Raw genomic sequence first — 13,242 nt, 5'->3', positions numbered from 1 at the left:
CTTCTCGGGGAAACCAGACCAGGCTGTCCTAACCAGCACTGCGGGGCCAGAGAGTGAGGCCCAGGGATCTGAGCCCCTTGTAGACACAGGTGTCGCTCCTCAGAGCTCCAGCTCCCAGCTGCAGACTCTGTGGTTCTCATAACCCCACAGCCTCCCCGCCTCTGTTTCCTCTGACGGCATCATAGACCATGGAGGCACCACATTGCCCCTTTCCTGTTCCTGGGAGCAGCTGCCCCTCCCATCCTCATGCTGGAGCTCCTTCTTGGCTTTTTGAATCCATATGATGCAAGGAATTAAGAATGAGGAGGGATGAGCAGGAGCTTCCCATGCAGGCCTGTCCACAGAAATCACCAGAGAACTTAATCTTAGCAGCTTTGCGTCCAAATATTCAGAGGGGAAATCTAGGCATAGGAATCACCTAGGATCTTGTTCCATGAGGGACTCTGAAGTGGGACTCATTTCTGGGCCAGTGTGATGGCTCAGTGAGCAAAGATGCTTGCCACCAAGCCTGATGACACCAGCTCAATCCTCAGGACCCAATGGTGGAAGTAAGAGAAGTGATTTCTGGAGGTTGCCTTCTGCGTACAGCCACATCACCCTGAATTTTTAAAAAAATTCATTTTACATACCAACCACAGTTCCCCCTCCCTCCCCTCCTCCCACTCCCCTCCCATCAACCTCCCATTCAATTCTCAGAAAGGGTAAGGCCTCCCATGGGAGTCAACAAAGCCTGGCACATGGAGTTGAGGCAGAACCAAGCCCATTCCCCTTGCATCAAGGCTGAGCAAGGCATCCCACCATAGGGAATGGGCTCCAAAAAGTCAGCTCATACACCAGGGATAGATCCTGGTCCTAGTGTCAGGGGCCCCACAAACAGATCACATAACTGTCACCCACATGCAGAGGGCCTAGTTTGGTCGGTCCCATGCAGGCTCCCCAGCTGTCCTTGAGCTCCCACTAGCTCGGGTCAGCTATCTCTGTGGGTTTCCCCACTATGATCTTGAAGCCCCTGCTCATATAATCCTTGTCCTTCTCCTCGACTGGACACCCCGGAGCTCAGCCCAGTGCTTGGCTGTGGATCTCTGCCTCTGCTCCCGTCAGCTTCTATGACAGCATATAGGTTAGTTAGAAGGTCAGTTCAGGCACTCTCTCCACTATTCCTAGGAGTCTTAGCTGGGGTCATCCTTGTGGACTCCTGGGAATTTCCCCAGCACCAGGCTTCTCTCTAACCCTATAATGGCTCCCTCTATCAAGATATCTCTTTCATTGCTCTCCCTCTCCATCCCTCTCCCAACTTGACCATTCGTTTCCTCATGTTCTCATCTCCCATCCTCTCCCTTCTGCCCCCCAATCCCTAACTCACAATCCACAGCCCAAGAGGAGCTAGGGAACAAGGAGAACCCAAAGAGGGACACATGGATTATCCTGGGAAGAGGAAATAGACAGGAATCACTGACTTTAAACAACAGATAGTTCTTTTTTTTTTTTTTTTTTTTTTTTGGTTTTTCAAGACAGGGTTTCTCTGTAGCTTTGGAGCCTGTCCTGGAACTCCCTTTGGAGACCAGGCTGGCCTCAAACTCACAGAGATCCTCCTGCCTCTGCCTCCCAAGTGCTGGGATTAAAGGCGTGCGCCACCACCGCCCGGCAACAACGGATAGTTCAAAGTCTAGGTGCTATAACACTGGAATTCAAGCCAGATGCCATGACTCTGTGGAATCTCTACAGACCCTGCTACTGGTCCCAGCCAGTCAATGGTCCACACAGTAACTACATCCCCACATCCCTCAGACCCGCTCTCTCCTAAAATCACTGCAAATGTTGTCCAAGTGAAACCAAAATCCAACCTTGTGGCCCAAGCCATCCAGATATCTGCTCTGCATATTTCCCTTTAAAACGCCACTGAGTGCAAAAAAGTCCCTTTGCAGAAGTGCTACAAGAAAGCATGTCTAAAAATCACAGAACTATGCACACACAGACACAGACACGCGTGCTCGCACACACATGGAGTTGAGAATCAAAGAATCTCGTCAGATACATATTTGAGGGAGCACAGGGAAAGGCTGGCAAGAGAAGATATGGAGATCAGATCGGATCAAGATGTTGGAATCTGGGGCTTGTGCGATGGCTCACTGGGTAAAGTCACCAAACCTGATCACCTGAGTTCAATCCCAGGGGTGAAGAAGATAACCAATTCATGAAGGTTGTTCCCTCACCTCCACCCTTGCACATACTAACTCGATAAATGACATTGAAATGTTATAGCAAGGGCATGGGTGTGGTTCTTAGCACAGGTGGAAAGGGGTATGTGGAGAGACTGGCAAATCCAAGCTACTAGAAAGAGAGAGAGATGCCGTGGGCATGCATGAGGCCAGCTGATGCAGAACAGAAATGTTCTATTATGGAGTGGTCCTCTGAAGGAGGGGCTTACATGATCCAGAGAGGACCTATCTGCTTAGCGGGGCACCTTCATGGTCTGGTGTGTGTTCGGGAGATTAGGGGCCTCACAGGCTTCTTGAACTCCATCTGACTGAATGCTGGCCACAAGTTGGTTGAAATAAATTTTTTCAGATCCGATGTTACTGGGGGCTGAGTACGTTCGTGATCGGGCGAGCCGGGTCATGCTGGCAGATGGTACTGTAACAAAGAACCAGGAGATCAGGAGGAGGAGCTCGGAGAAGCTCAAGTGCTCTACAGGCTTCACCTAAGACTTCACCTTTCCCATCCCACCTAAGATGATGCCAGCACGGCATAAGAGGTGCCCCCTCTGCACCCTTTGCTCTAGGTGAGTGACTGTATGCAAGGCTGCTGTGATCTCCTGCATCTGGATTCTCCCCAGATCTGACTTCAGAGTCTGACGGGAAACCCTAAAGGCAGAGTAAAGCCTCTTAGCTGTGACCACACCATTCATACAGTGATTAGGAAGGTGGCTTTGGGAACACACACTGGTCACCAAAACCTGCAGTGCATGCAAGACTAAACCAAAGAACAAAAGGACAAACAAGTAGGACGTGTTCTACAGTGTAAGTCCGGAACAGTGCGATTGCTGTCCGTGCCCAACGACCTCCTGACGCAGGTAAATGCTGATGAGCGGCTGCCCATCTCATACACAGGCACAGACGAAAGCCCCGCACTCATTGGTTTCCACTTAAGGCTGATTAGTTGATGGGTCGGTTATATTCTGAGAACCGTGAACTCTCAGATGTCAAACTCACTCCATCACCCATAAATAGAGAGCATATACTACTTACTGTAGCCCATCCCCTGCAAAAAGTACTTGAAGGCCTCGGTGAGCTTCCCAGCCTGGGAGGACAACACAAGAAGTCATCAATCACTGTGGTGGTATTCTATTTGTATTTTAATAAATAAAGCTTGCCTGAAGATCAGAGTGCAAAGCTAAATCACTAGAGGCCAGGCACACACCTTTAATCCCAGGACTTGGGAGACAGAGGCAGGTAGATCTCTGTGAGTTCAAGGCTACCCTGGGCTACACAAGATCCATGCAGAAACAGATCCAGGTGGTGGTGGTGGCTCACACCTTAAATCCCAGTGTTTGGGAGTTACACATCTTTAATCCCAGCACTAGGGAGGTGGAGACAGGAGCGATATGGCTGGGCAGAGACAGGAACTCACTGGAGTGTAGAGTCTGAGGTTTGGTGGAGACACAGTGCAGTCTAGGCAGTCTGAGGATCGCCCCTTTGGTCTGAGCATTGACAGAGGTAAAAGGTCTCTCTAATGGCTGGCTGCTCTGCTTCTCTATCTTCAACTTTAACCCGTATATCTGTCTCTGGATTTTTATTATTCGTGCTACAAATCATCTGGGCATGGAGGCACAAGCTTTTAATCCCAGCACTCAGAGGCAGAGGCAGGTGGATCGCTGTGACTTCGAGATCAACCTGGTCTATGTAGTGAGTTCTTGGCTGGCCAGGGCTACATAGTAACGGCCTGTCTCAAAATGAATGAATGAATGTATAAATAAATAAATAAATAAAGCAAACAATAACAAACGAAAAATTTAAAAAAGAAGGCATTGCTCTTTGCATAGGTGGAGAGGTAGCAATGACTCTCTCCTCTCTCTCTCTCTCTCTCTCTCTCTCTCTCTCTCTCTCTCTGTAATTATTATGAACACTTTCTTACCTGAACCACTTGGGGCAGTCCTCCACAGTCTGCCATCTAGAAGAGGAAGAACACCTAAGTCAGCAGGACCTCCACAAAGGGGAATGTTCTCGGTATTCCATGTCCTTTAGAAGGGGCTACTTGACGGACTTGACTGTTTGTTTGTTTATTGGCAGGGGCTCTCTGTGTAGCCATAGCTGTTCTGGAACTCTCTGTGTAGACCAGGCTCACCTCAAATTCACAGAGGTCCTCCTGCCTCTGCCTCCTGAGTGCTGGCATTAAAGATGCTCACCACTATATTTGGCTTTAACTTGTCTCTATCTAAAGGGATATGAATTCCATGGTAGCATAGCTAGAAAACTTTATGCCAGGCATGGTGGCACATACGTTTAATCTTAGCACTTAGGAAGCAGAGGCCAGTCTGGTCTACAAAATGAGTTTCAAGACAGCCAAGACTAGACCAAGAAACCCTGTCTCAATGCCCCCCCAAAACAAACAAACAAACAAACAAGCAAGCAAAAACTTTATTTAAAAGGGAACTCTTAATATTTAAGATATGGACTGCTACAGAGAGCCTAAGAGTGTGAGGCTTGGTTAGTTAAGTGTCTGCTGTGTAAGCATGAGGACCCGAGTTCAGATCCCAGTACCAGCGTTGGTGGTGCCTGTTTGTCACCCCAGGGCTCTGGAAGAGGCAGATCTCTGCATTTATTAGCCTGCCAGAATAGCTAAGTCTATGCAGCTCAGGGCTGCAGAGATGGTTCGTAAGAGCACCATTCCTCTTGCATAGGACCCAGGTTCACTTCCCAGCAACTACAAGGTAGCTCAAAACATCTGTAACTTCAATTCCATTGAACCCAAAGTCTCTTCTGACCTCCACGGGCTCCTGCCGATACATGTTCACGTAATACACTCACACATACATACATACACATAATATAAAATAGGTATTTAAAGGAGAAAGACCCTATCTCTAAATATAATGTGGAGAGGCAGGCATGGTATCCTGTACTTTTAATCTCAGCACGTGGCAGAGGCAGGTGGATCTCTATGAGTTTACATAATGAACTTCATAGCTAGGGCTACATAGTGTGACTCTCTCTCAAAACAAAATGAAGAAGAGAATAACACCCAGTGTTGGCCTCTGGCCTTCTCACATTGCATGTGCATCCCAGGCATGTTTGTACACACCCACAAGAGTGAACCCGTGCACATATACGTGTGTGTATGAGTGTGCGAGTGCATGCATGTTTGTGTATGTGAGTGTGTGCATGCATGTGTGTGTGAGCACGCATGTGTGTGTGTGTGTGTGTGTGTGCATGATGGTTCACGTGTGGCGTGTTTCAGGGAGCAAACCCAGGTTGTCAAGCTTATATGGCAATGCTCCTCAATGAGGAGGCACACTTGAACCTGTCTCGGACACACTCAGCACACATGGGACAATCATAAGGCCTGCTGACATGTTTGTTCTAGACAATCTCATGGGGACGTTAGGTCCTAAAGCCCAAACCCTCGATGTATGTCAGGCACACACAGCATTCAGATTTTGATGTTTCCTGGCCTTCTTGGCATAAATGTGAACAATCCTATTGCCAGGGGTTTGAGACAGTCTAGTTTTCTTTTTTTCTTTTTTTTTTTAAATATTTATTTATTTTGTATACAATATTCTGTCTGTGTGTATGACTGCAGGCCAGAAGAGGGCACCAGATCTCATTCCAGATGGTTGTGAGCCACCATGTGGTTGCTGGGAATTGAACTCAGGACCTTTGGAAGAGCAGGCAATGCTCTTAACCTCTGAGCCATCTCTCCAGCTCCCCAGTCTAGTTTTCTTAAAGGCTGTATTGTAGGGAACCTATGATGGTGTCTCAAAGGCTGGACCATACTGAGTGCCTCCAAGCACTGTCCAAGGAAGAAGAAAAAGAAAAGGCAATTGGGAGAATCTTCACATTAGCTCAGAAATTGAGGTAAAAAGTAGCTGTCTGTCAGCCAGGATGGCCCATGCCTTTAATCCCAGCATGTGGGAGACAGAGCAGGCAGATCTCTGTGAGTTTAAGGCCAGCCTGGTCTACATAGTGAGTCCTGGGCTGGCCAGGGCATTGTAGAGAGACCTTGTCTCAAAAAGAAAATAGATGGCCGGGCGGTGGTGGCGCATGTCTTTAATCCCAGCACTTGGGAGGCAGAGGCAGGCGGATCTCTGTGAGTTCGAGACCAGCCTGGTCTACAAGAGCTAGTTCCAGGACAGGCTCCAAAACCACAGAGAAACCCTGTCTCGAAAAACCAAACCAAACCAAAACAAAAAAAAAAAAAAAAAAGAAAATAGATGAATAAAAAAGTCCAAGAGTTGTTGTCTGGGTGTGGGGCTGTAGAAATGACAGAGTGCGTGCCCGACCTGTACAAAACCTAGGGCTTAGGGCCCAGCATGATCCCCGGCACTGCATATGTTACACACGGTGGCACACGCCTGAAGTCCCGGCACGTGGAGGGTGGAAGCAAAAGGACCAGAAGCTCCAGATCATCTTCAGCTACACAGAATTCTGAGGTCATCTTGGGATACCTGAGACCTTTCCCCCTAAAAGAGTTGCTGTCTGCCTGCTGAGAGTATACCTATCCTAACTATCAGAGTGTTTCCAGAACTTTCTTACCAAAACAGCGAGGTTCAGACTCTAAAAAAAATAACACTGAATCATTAACATTTTTAAAAAACATTTCTTCTTTTTTTTTTTTTGAAAAGAAAAAATTTCCGCCTCCTCCCAGCCTCCCATTTCCGTCCCCCTCCTCCCACTCCTCTCCCCCTTCCCCCACTCCTCTCCCCCTCCCTCTCCAGTCTGAAGAGTAGTCAGGGTTCCGTGCCCTGTGGAAAGTCCAAAGTCCTCCCCTCTCCATCCTGGTCTAGGAAGGTGAACATCCAAACTGGCTAGGCTCCCACAAAGCCAGAACATAAAGTAGGATCAAAACCCAGTGCCATTGTCCTTGGCTTCTCAGCAGCCCTCATTGTCCGCCATATTCAGAGAGTCCGGTTGATGGCTCAGAGGTTAGGAGCACTGGCTGCTCTTCCAGCGGTCCTGAGTTCAATTCCCAGCGACCACATGGTGGCTCACAACCATCTGTACTGAGATCTGGCGCCCTCCTCTGGTGTGCGGGCATACATTGAGGCAGAATGTTGTATACATAATAAATAAATAAATCTTTAAAAAAAAACATTTCTTCTTTTAAAGAACCATGGACTTCTTTTCTCCTCTGAGACAGGGTCTTACTATGTAGCTCTGGTTGCCCTGGAACCCACAATGTAAACCAGGCTGGCCTCCAACTCACAGAAATCCACCTGCCTCTGTCACCTGAGTGCCGGGATTAAAGGCATGTGCCATTACACCAGCCTAGCGAATTATTAACATTTTTGTTACAGTTTTTGTTTTATAGACAGTCTCCCTATGTAGCCAAAGCTGGCCTCTAAATAGAGATGCTCCTGCTTCCACCTCCCAAATCCTAGCATTACAGATGTGTGCTACCACAGCTGGCCATTCAGTTTTGATGATCTAGGGAAATGTTTATGTCACGAATGGGAGCTATAAATGAAACAGAGCTATAAATACCCTTTGGGGGGCATTTTGAGTAGGTTTCTTTCTCTGTGTAGCCCTGGATGTCCTGGAACTCACTTTGTAGACCAGGCTGGCCTTCAACTCACAGAAATCCACCTGCCTCTGCCTCCCGAGTGCTGGAATTAAAGGTGTTTGCCACCTTGCCCAGTGCATACCTTCTGATTTTTAATGATATAAAAGAGTACAGGAAAAAGACACCAGTACTGGGGCTGGAGAGATGGCTCAGTGGCTAAGAACACCAACTGCTCGTTCAAAGGACCTGGGTTCAGTGCCCAGCACCCACATGGCAGCTCAAAACTGTCTGAAACTCCAGTTTCAGGGGACCTGACACCCTCACACAGACATACATGCAGGCAAAACACTAATGCTCATAAAATAAAAAAATAATAAATTTTTAAAAAAAGACACCAATACCTTTACTATATATAATCTTTTGTACTATGATTATGAGGAATTTAAAGTTTTGTTCTGTTTATTCTATTTTCCAATATCTATGAGGACCGTGGCGGTTTGAAATAAATGGCTCCCGTAGGCTCACATGTCCGAATGCTTGGCTCCTAGTTGGCAGAACTATTTAGGAGGTGTGGCCTTGTCAGAGGTGTGTCACGAGGGGTGGGCTTTGAGGTTTCAAAAGACTTGCACCATTTCCAGTGTGCCCTCTGCAATATCTGTGGCTGTGACCTCACAGCTGTTCCGGCCACCATGCCACCTTTGCTCCATCATCACAGACTTAACTCTCTAAACTGTAAGCCCAATTAAACACCTTCTTTAATATGCTTCCTTCGTCGTGGGGTTTTACTGAAGCAAAATAAAGTAACTCCCACAAGGAGAATATCCTCAGGAAGTTCTGCTCCTTAACCTGCGAACAACAGAATCAAAAGCAGCTTTTCTGCAAGGTTTCCTAGGAGCACCCTCATTGGAACAACAGAATCACAAGCAGCTTTTCTGCAAGGTTTCCTAGGAGCACCCTCATTGGAACAACAGAATCACAAGCAGCTTTTCTGCAAGGTTTCCTAGGAGCACCCTCATTGGAACAACAGAATCACAAGCAGCTTTTCTGCAAGGTTTCCTAGGAGCACCCTCATTGGAATCGTGCTAACTCACTCACACATGGTCGGCAGTACCAGAACACACATTACCTTCAGTAACGTCGTATTTATCGGGTCAAGGCGAGAGTTACATTCAACCTTTCAGAATAAAAAGGAGAAAACAATTTCATAAACTCTTAGGAAAATAACCAGGGGCTTGGCGTCAGAATGAGCCTACAAGATCGACAGCTCGGACTGTTAGTGACTGCCCCCGTCAAACAGAGTACCAACATGGACTGTGGGGCTTCAAGTGGGTCTCCTATCGGATCCTCCAGAACACATTACTACTGGGAATGAGCTGGCAAGTTAGCTTAGCAGCACGGGCACTTGCCACCACCCGGATGACCCGTGTTTGATCCCCAGACCTCAAATGGTGGAAGAAGAGAACCAGTTCCTGCACACTGTTCTCTCACCTCCACATGTACACAACACGCACACACACATGTACACATACATGCACACACACATATATACACACACATGTACACATGCACACTGAGTAAATTCTCATCTTTCACAGCACATTATTGCAATTGCTAGAAAAATGGACTGCCACAACCAGAGATGTCACAGTTCTGACAAGGCAGGGACCAAGAGAGGCTTGTAAGAAATGGTTCTATAGAAACATGAGACCAGATATAACTGAAAATATCGGAAAGCCAGGTGGTGGTGGCACACACCTTTAATACCAGCCCTCAGGAGGCAGAGGCAGGTGGATCTCTGTGAGTTCGAGGTCAGCCTGGTCTACAGAGTGAGTTCCAGGACAGCCAGAGCTACACAGAGAAATCTTGTTTAAAAAAAGAAGAAGAAGAAGAGGAGGAGGAGGAGGAGGAGGAGGGAAGGAAAAAAGGAAGGAAGGAAGGAAGGAAAGAAGGAAGGAAGGAAGGAAGGAAGAAAATATTTCAGACGCAAACTTACAGCTGAGACTCCAGTCGCCTTTACTATGCTCTATATTGTAGGATATAAAATTAACTTTTGGGCTCTACCTTCCCCAGTAACTCAGCCTCAAATCTGGCATATTTAATATAATCAGGGCTACATTAAAGAAAAGTTTGTCTTGGGTAATTGGATCATAACTACCCATCCTTCTGCTTTGTAACATTTTCCTCATTCTTTACACTGAGCATTTTTCCAATGTGCAATGTACTTTAGAAGTAAGCAGAGAAAGGCTGCAAGTCCTCAGTCGCCTTCCATACTGTGGGATTTGTAGTAACGTACCCCAGGTGGAAGGCTGATTCTCTGCTAGAACTCTGACAATAAGTATATAGCGTTTTATTGTGCTAATTGCTACAGAGTTGACAGCAGCTCACAGAGCCATCAAGGTTCACACAGATCAATCGATGAGACCTGGTCACTGATGGGTGTTGCAGAATATTTGTTTAACTACGCAAAGATGTGCCTGGTGGTGGTGCATGCCTTTAATCCCAGCACTCAGGAGGCAGAGGCAGATGGATTTCTGTAAGTTTGAAGCTGGCCTGATCTACAGAGCGAGTTCCATGACTGGCTCCACAGGTACTGAGAAACTTGTCTCGAAAAACAAACAACAACAACAACAAAACCACACAAAAATATGTTGCATTTGTTTAACTATGTAAAGATGTGCTGCTGTTTTACCTTGACTGCCTAGAATGGCCCATAGTGAGGGTGGAGGTATAGGCAGATCTTCTGGGCAGGGAGAGTAAGTAGGAGGAATTTAGGCTTGAAGAAAGGAAGAAGGAAAAGGAGATGCCAGGGGCCAGCCACCTAGATGTGGAGAAAGCAGGATGTACAGAGTGAAAGAAAAGTAAAAAGCCCCAAGGAAAATGCAGATGGATAGAAACAGGTTAAATTAAGTTAAAAGAGCTAATGGGATAAACCTAAGCTAAGGCCAAACATTCATAATTAATGAATGTGACTTTATTGGGAGCTGGTTGGCGACCCAAAGAAAATTCCAATTACAGCTGAGGAGCTGATTTTCAAAATATGTAACAGTAAAACCTGGTAGGTGGAATTAGATACAGCATGGCCTTGTGTGGCCATGTTTCCATGACACACTGTGTCAGCTGTGTTCCTGACACACACACTTGACTACACTTCAATCCCAGCTGCTCACGTCAGGACATACTTACCACAGCCTCCACAGCAGGTGAATTGTCCCCTACCACCAGTAAAGTAGAACACCTAGGAACATGCCGAAGAGGAGATGGTCAGCAAGTAAAAGGACAATGGACTCGTCATGACAGGCAGATACACAGCCATTCAGAGGGGAGACTGGGGCACTTACTTTAATGTTTTCAACCTGTTATCATTTTGGCCTGGTTTGGGTCTTTTAAGCTTCAGGTCTCTGCGTCTAGACAGACAAAGCAGAATCAGTATCGTTTGCAGGAGATCATGGTTCTTCATGTGTTTCCCAAACATGTAATCCAGAGTATGACAGTCTAGGAACACTGTCTTTTCTTCACACCTCAGGATGGAAGGGCCCTGAGCTATTCTCCTTAGCAGCTGTTTCCACAGCTACAGAGCAGGAATAGATTTTACGGATGCTAAAAAGGGAGAGAACTTTAAAACTAACAGGAGCCCTACTGAAATTCTCAAGTCTAACTTGAATTTTCCAAGTGGTCTGTAGGAATGAGTCCCTTAGGAGGAGGGGATGACATACCTTTACTTTTTGGGACTGAGAAGAGGAAAGGACTTTCTTTGTAACAGTCTAACATAGGATTTTACTTTCAGTGCTGGGATCAAACACAGACCTTGTGAATTGAGACAAGCATTCTTCTAATAGAATTTCAACTAAAAATAGGGACACCCTGGAGAGCTGGCTCAAGCCTGGCTGGGCTCCCTGTTGGCTGTGTAACTGGGGAAAGTTACATTGACCCAATTCCTCAGGCTTTTTCCTCCTCCCAGAGAGGGAAGAGGAGCCAGGGTTTTCACCCTGAGAGGCAGTTCCCAGGACAGAATCAGCACACCTCCCTCACTCTCACAGTGGAGGAAGATGCGTGTAAATTCTGGAATATAACAACTTTTTTTTTTTTCGTATTTCAGCACCCACACGCCACTTCTGCCTCTGAAACAATTCCAGCAAAAAGCAATTAAGGTACAGCTCAAGAGTTCTCCCCTTTGTTTTCTATACACATGGGCAAATAGCACATACAAGTTATCACACAACATGGGGAAAGCTCCTGCCTCCTTTCTCTTATAGATGTCAATCATCCCTTTGCCCTCGTCTACAGGAATGGGAACACTGTACCTATCATAAGACCGCAGGAAAAGCTCTAGGTTTCCTTGGTTGATATCTTGGGCAATGCGTAGTCTGTAGCTTTGAATCAGTTCCAGGTTGGTCCTCAGCTCTTCCTAGAGCAAGTAGAAGACATTTTCTAAGCTACAGAGAATACAGTCTGAGAGGCACACACACACACACACCAGAGCAATATAAAATTTTAAGTTTAGTGGGTATATCGAATGGAAAAAATTTCTTTGCATTGGTGGGAAAAGGTGTATCAGGAATAATTGGGAAGATAATAAATCCAGAACCTATGTAAATATCACCATGAAGTCTTATAGAGAAACAAAATAAGGAAAAAAGCTTGCAGTCTACAGCAAAGGCATGAAGGGAGCCAAGAAGATAAAGTAAGGACAATTTCCTGAAACAATTACTCTCAGGAAATGTGGCTGGGGTACCAACTGCAATCAAAGAAAGATTATGATGAGAAAAATGAATAGTGAAGTTGAGGAGATGACTCAGTCACTAAGTCCCCGCTGTGCAAGCGTGAGGACCTGTGAAGGTGCACCCCTTGCAATCCCAGACCTGAGAGGCAGAGACATGGAGATCCCTGGGCTCCCTAGCCAGCCAGTCCAGCCTAACCAGCCAGGAACGGGTCCCAGTGAGAAACTCTGACTCAACAACAGGACAGTTCCTAAGCAACAGCACCAGATACACACACACACACACACACACACACACACACACACAAAGTAAGTGGAGACTGCTCATTCATTTCCTGGCTGCCCAGACCCAAATAATCATACAAAACGTATATTAATTACAACACTGGTTGGCCAATGGCTTAGGCATATTCCTACCTACCTCTTCTATCTTAAATTAACCCATTTCTCTTAACCTGTGTATCGCCATGAGGCTGTGGCTTACTGGAAAGGTTCTTGACATCTTTTTTCTTTGGCAGCTACATGGTGTCTCCTTGACTCTGCCTACTTTCCCTATATATCTCTGTTTGGATTTCCAACCTGGCTGTACTCTGTTTAAGCCATTGGCCAAAACAGCTTTATTCATCAACCAATAAAAGCAACACATATACAGAAGGACATCCACAGATATCTCCCCTTTCCTGTCTATTTAAAAATCAAAGTTTTAACATTAACATAGTAAAATTACATATACAAAACAGTTATTGATGTGGGATTCCCCTCTGTATGCTATGAATATGTTTTATTACCATTGGTTAATAAAGAAG

The 13,242-nt window shown here is 46.2% G+C and overlaps 1 protein-coding gene across 1 annotated transcript in view; it reads right to left on the bottom strand.

Annotated features, from left to right (window-relative positions):
• Positions 1-510: 510 nt before the first annotated feature.
• LOC121460385 (protein NDRG3-like) overlaps positions 511-13,242 on the bottom strand; it is a 32,093-nt gene continuing 19,361 nt past the window's right edge. Inside the window, exons 6-13 of the mRNA XM_041670746.1 lie at positions 12,021-12,124; positions 11,058-11,123; positions 10,903-10,954; positions 8,846-8,893; positions 4,135-4,170; positions 3,249-3,300; positions 2,429-2,634; positions 511-598 (exon numbers count right to left, since the gene is read on the bottom strand). Of these exons, the coding sequence (XP_041526680.1) occupies positions 2,453-2,634; positions 3,249-3,300; positions 4,135-4,170; positions 8,846-8,893; positions 10,903-10,954; positions 11,058-11,123; positions 12,021-12,124 (540 nt within the window). The 3' untranslated portion in view covers positions 511-598; positions 2,429-2,452. The remainder of the gene's footprint in view (positions 599-2,428; positions 2,635-3,248; positions 3,301-4,134; positions 4,171-8,845; positions 8,894-10,902; positions 10,955-11,057; positions 11,124-12,020; positions 12,125-13,242) is intronic.

Source organism: Microtus oregoni, unplaced genomic scaffold (assembly GCF_018167655.1).
Source record: "Microtus oregoni isolate MIOR12 unplaced genomic scaffold, Mior012 000020F_ref0000438, whole genome shotgun sequence".
Lineage (NCBI taxonomy): Eukaryota > Metazoa > Chordata > Mammalia > Rodentia > Cricetidae > Microtus > Microtus oregoni.
Note: the sequence above shows the minus strand (reverse complement) of the source record. Positions and strands in the feature narration are given on the sequence as shown.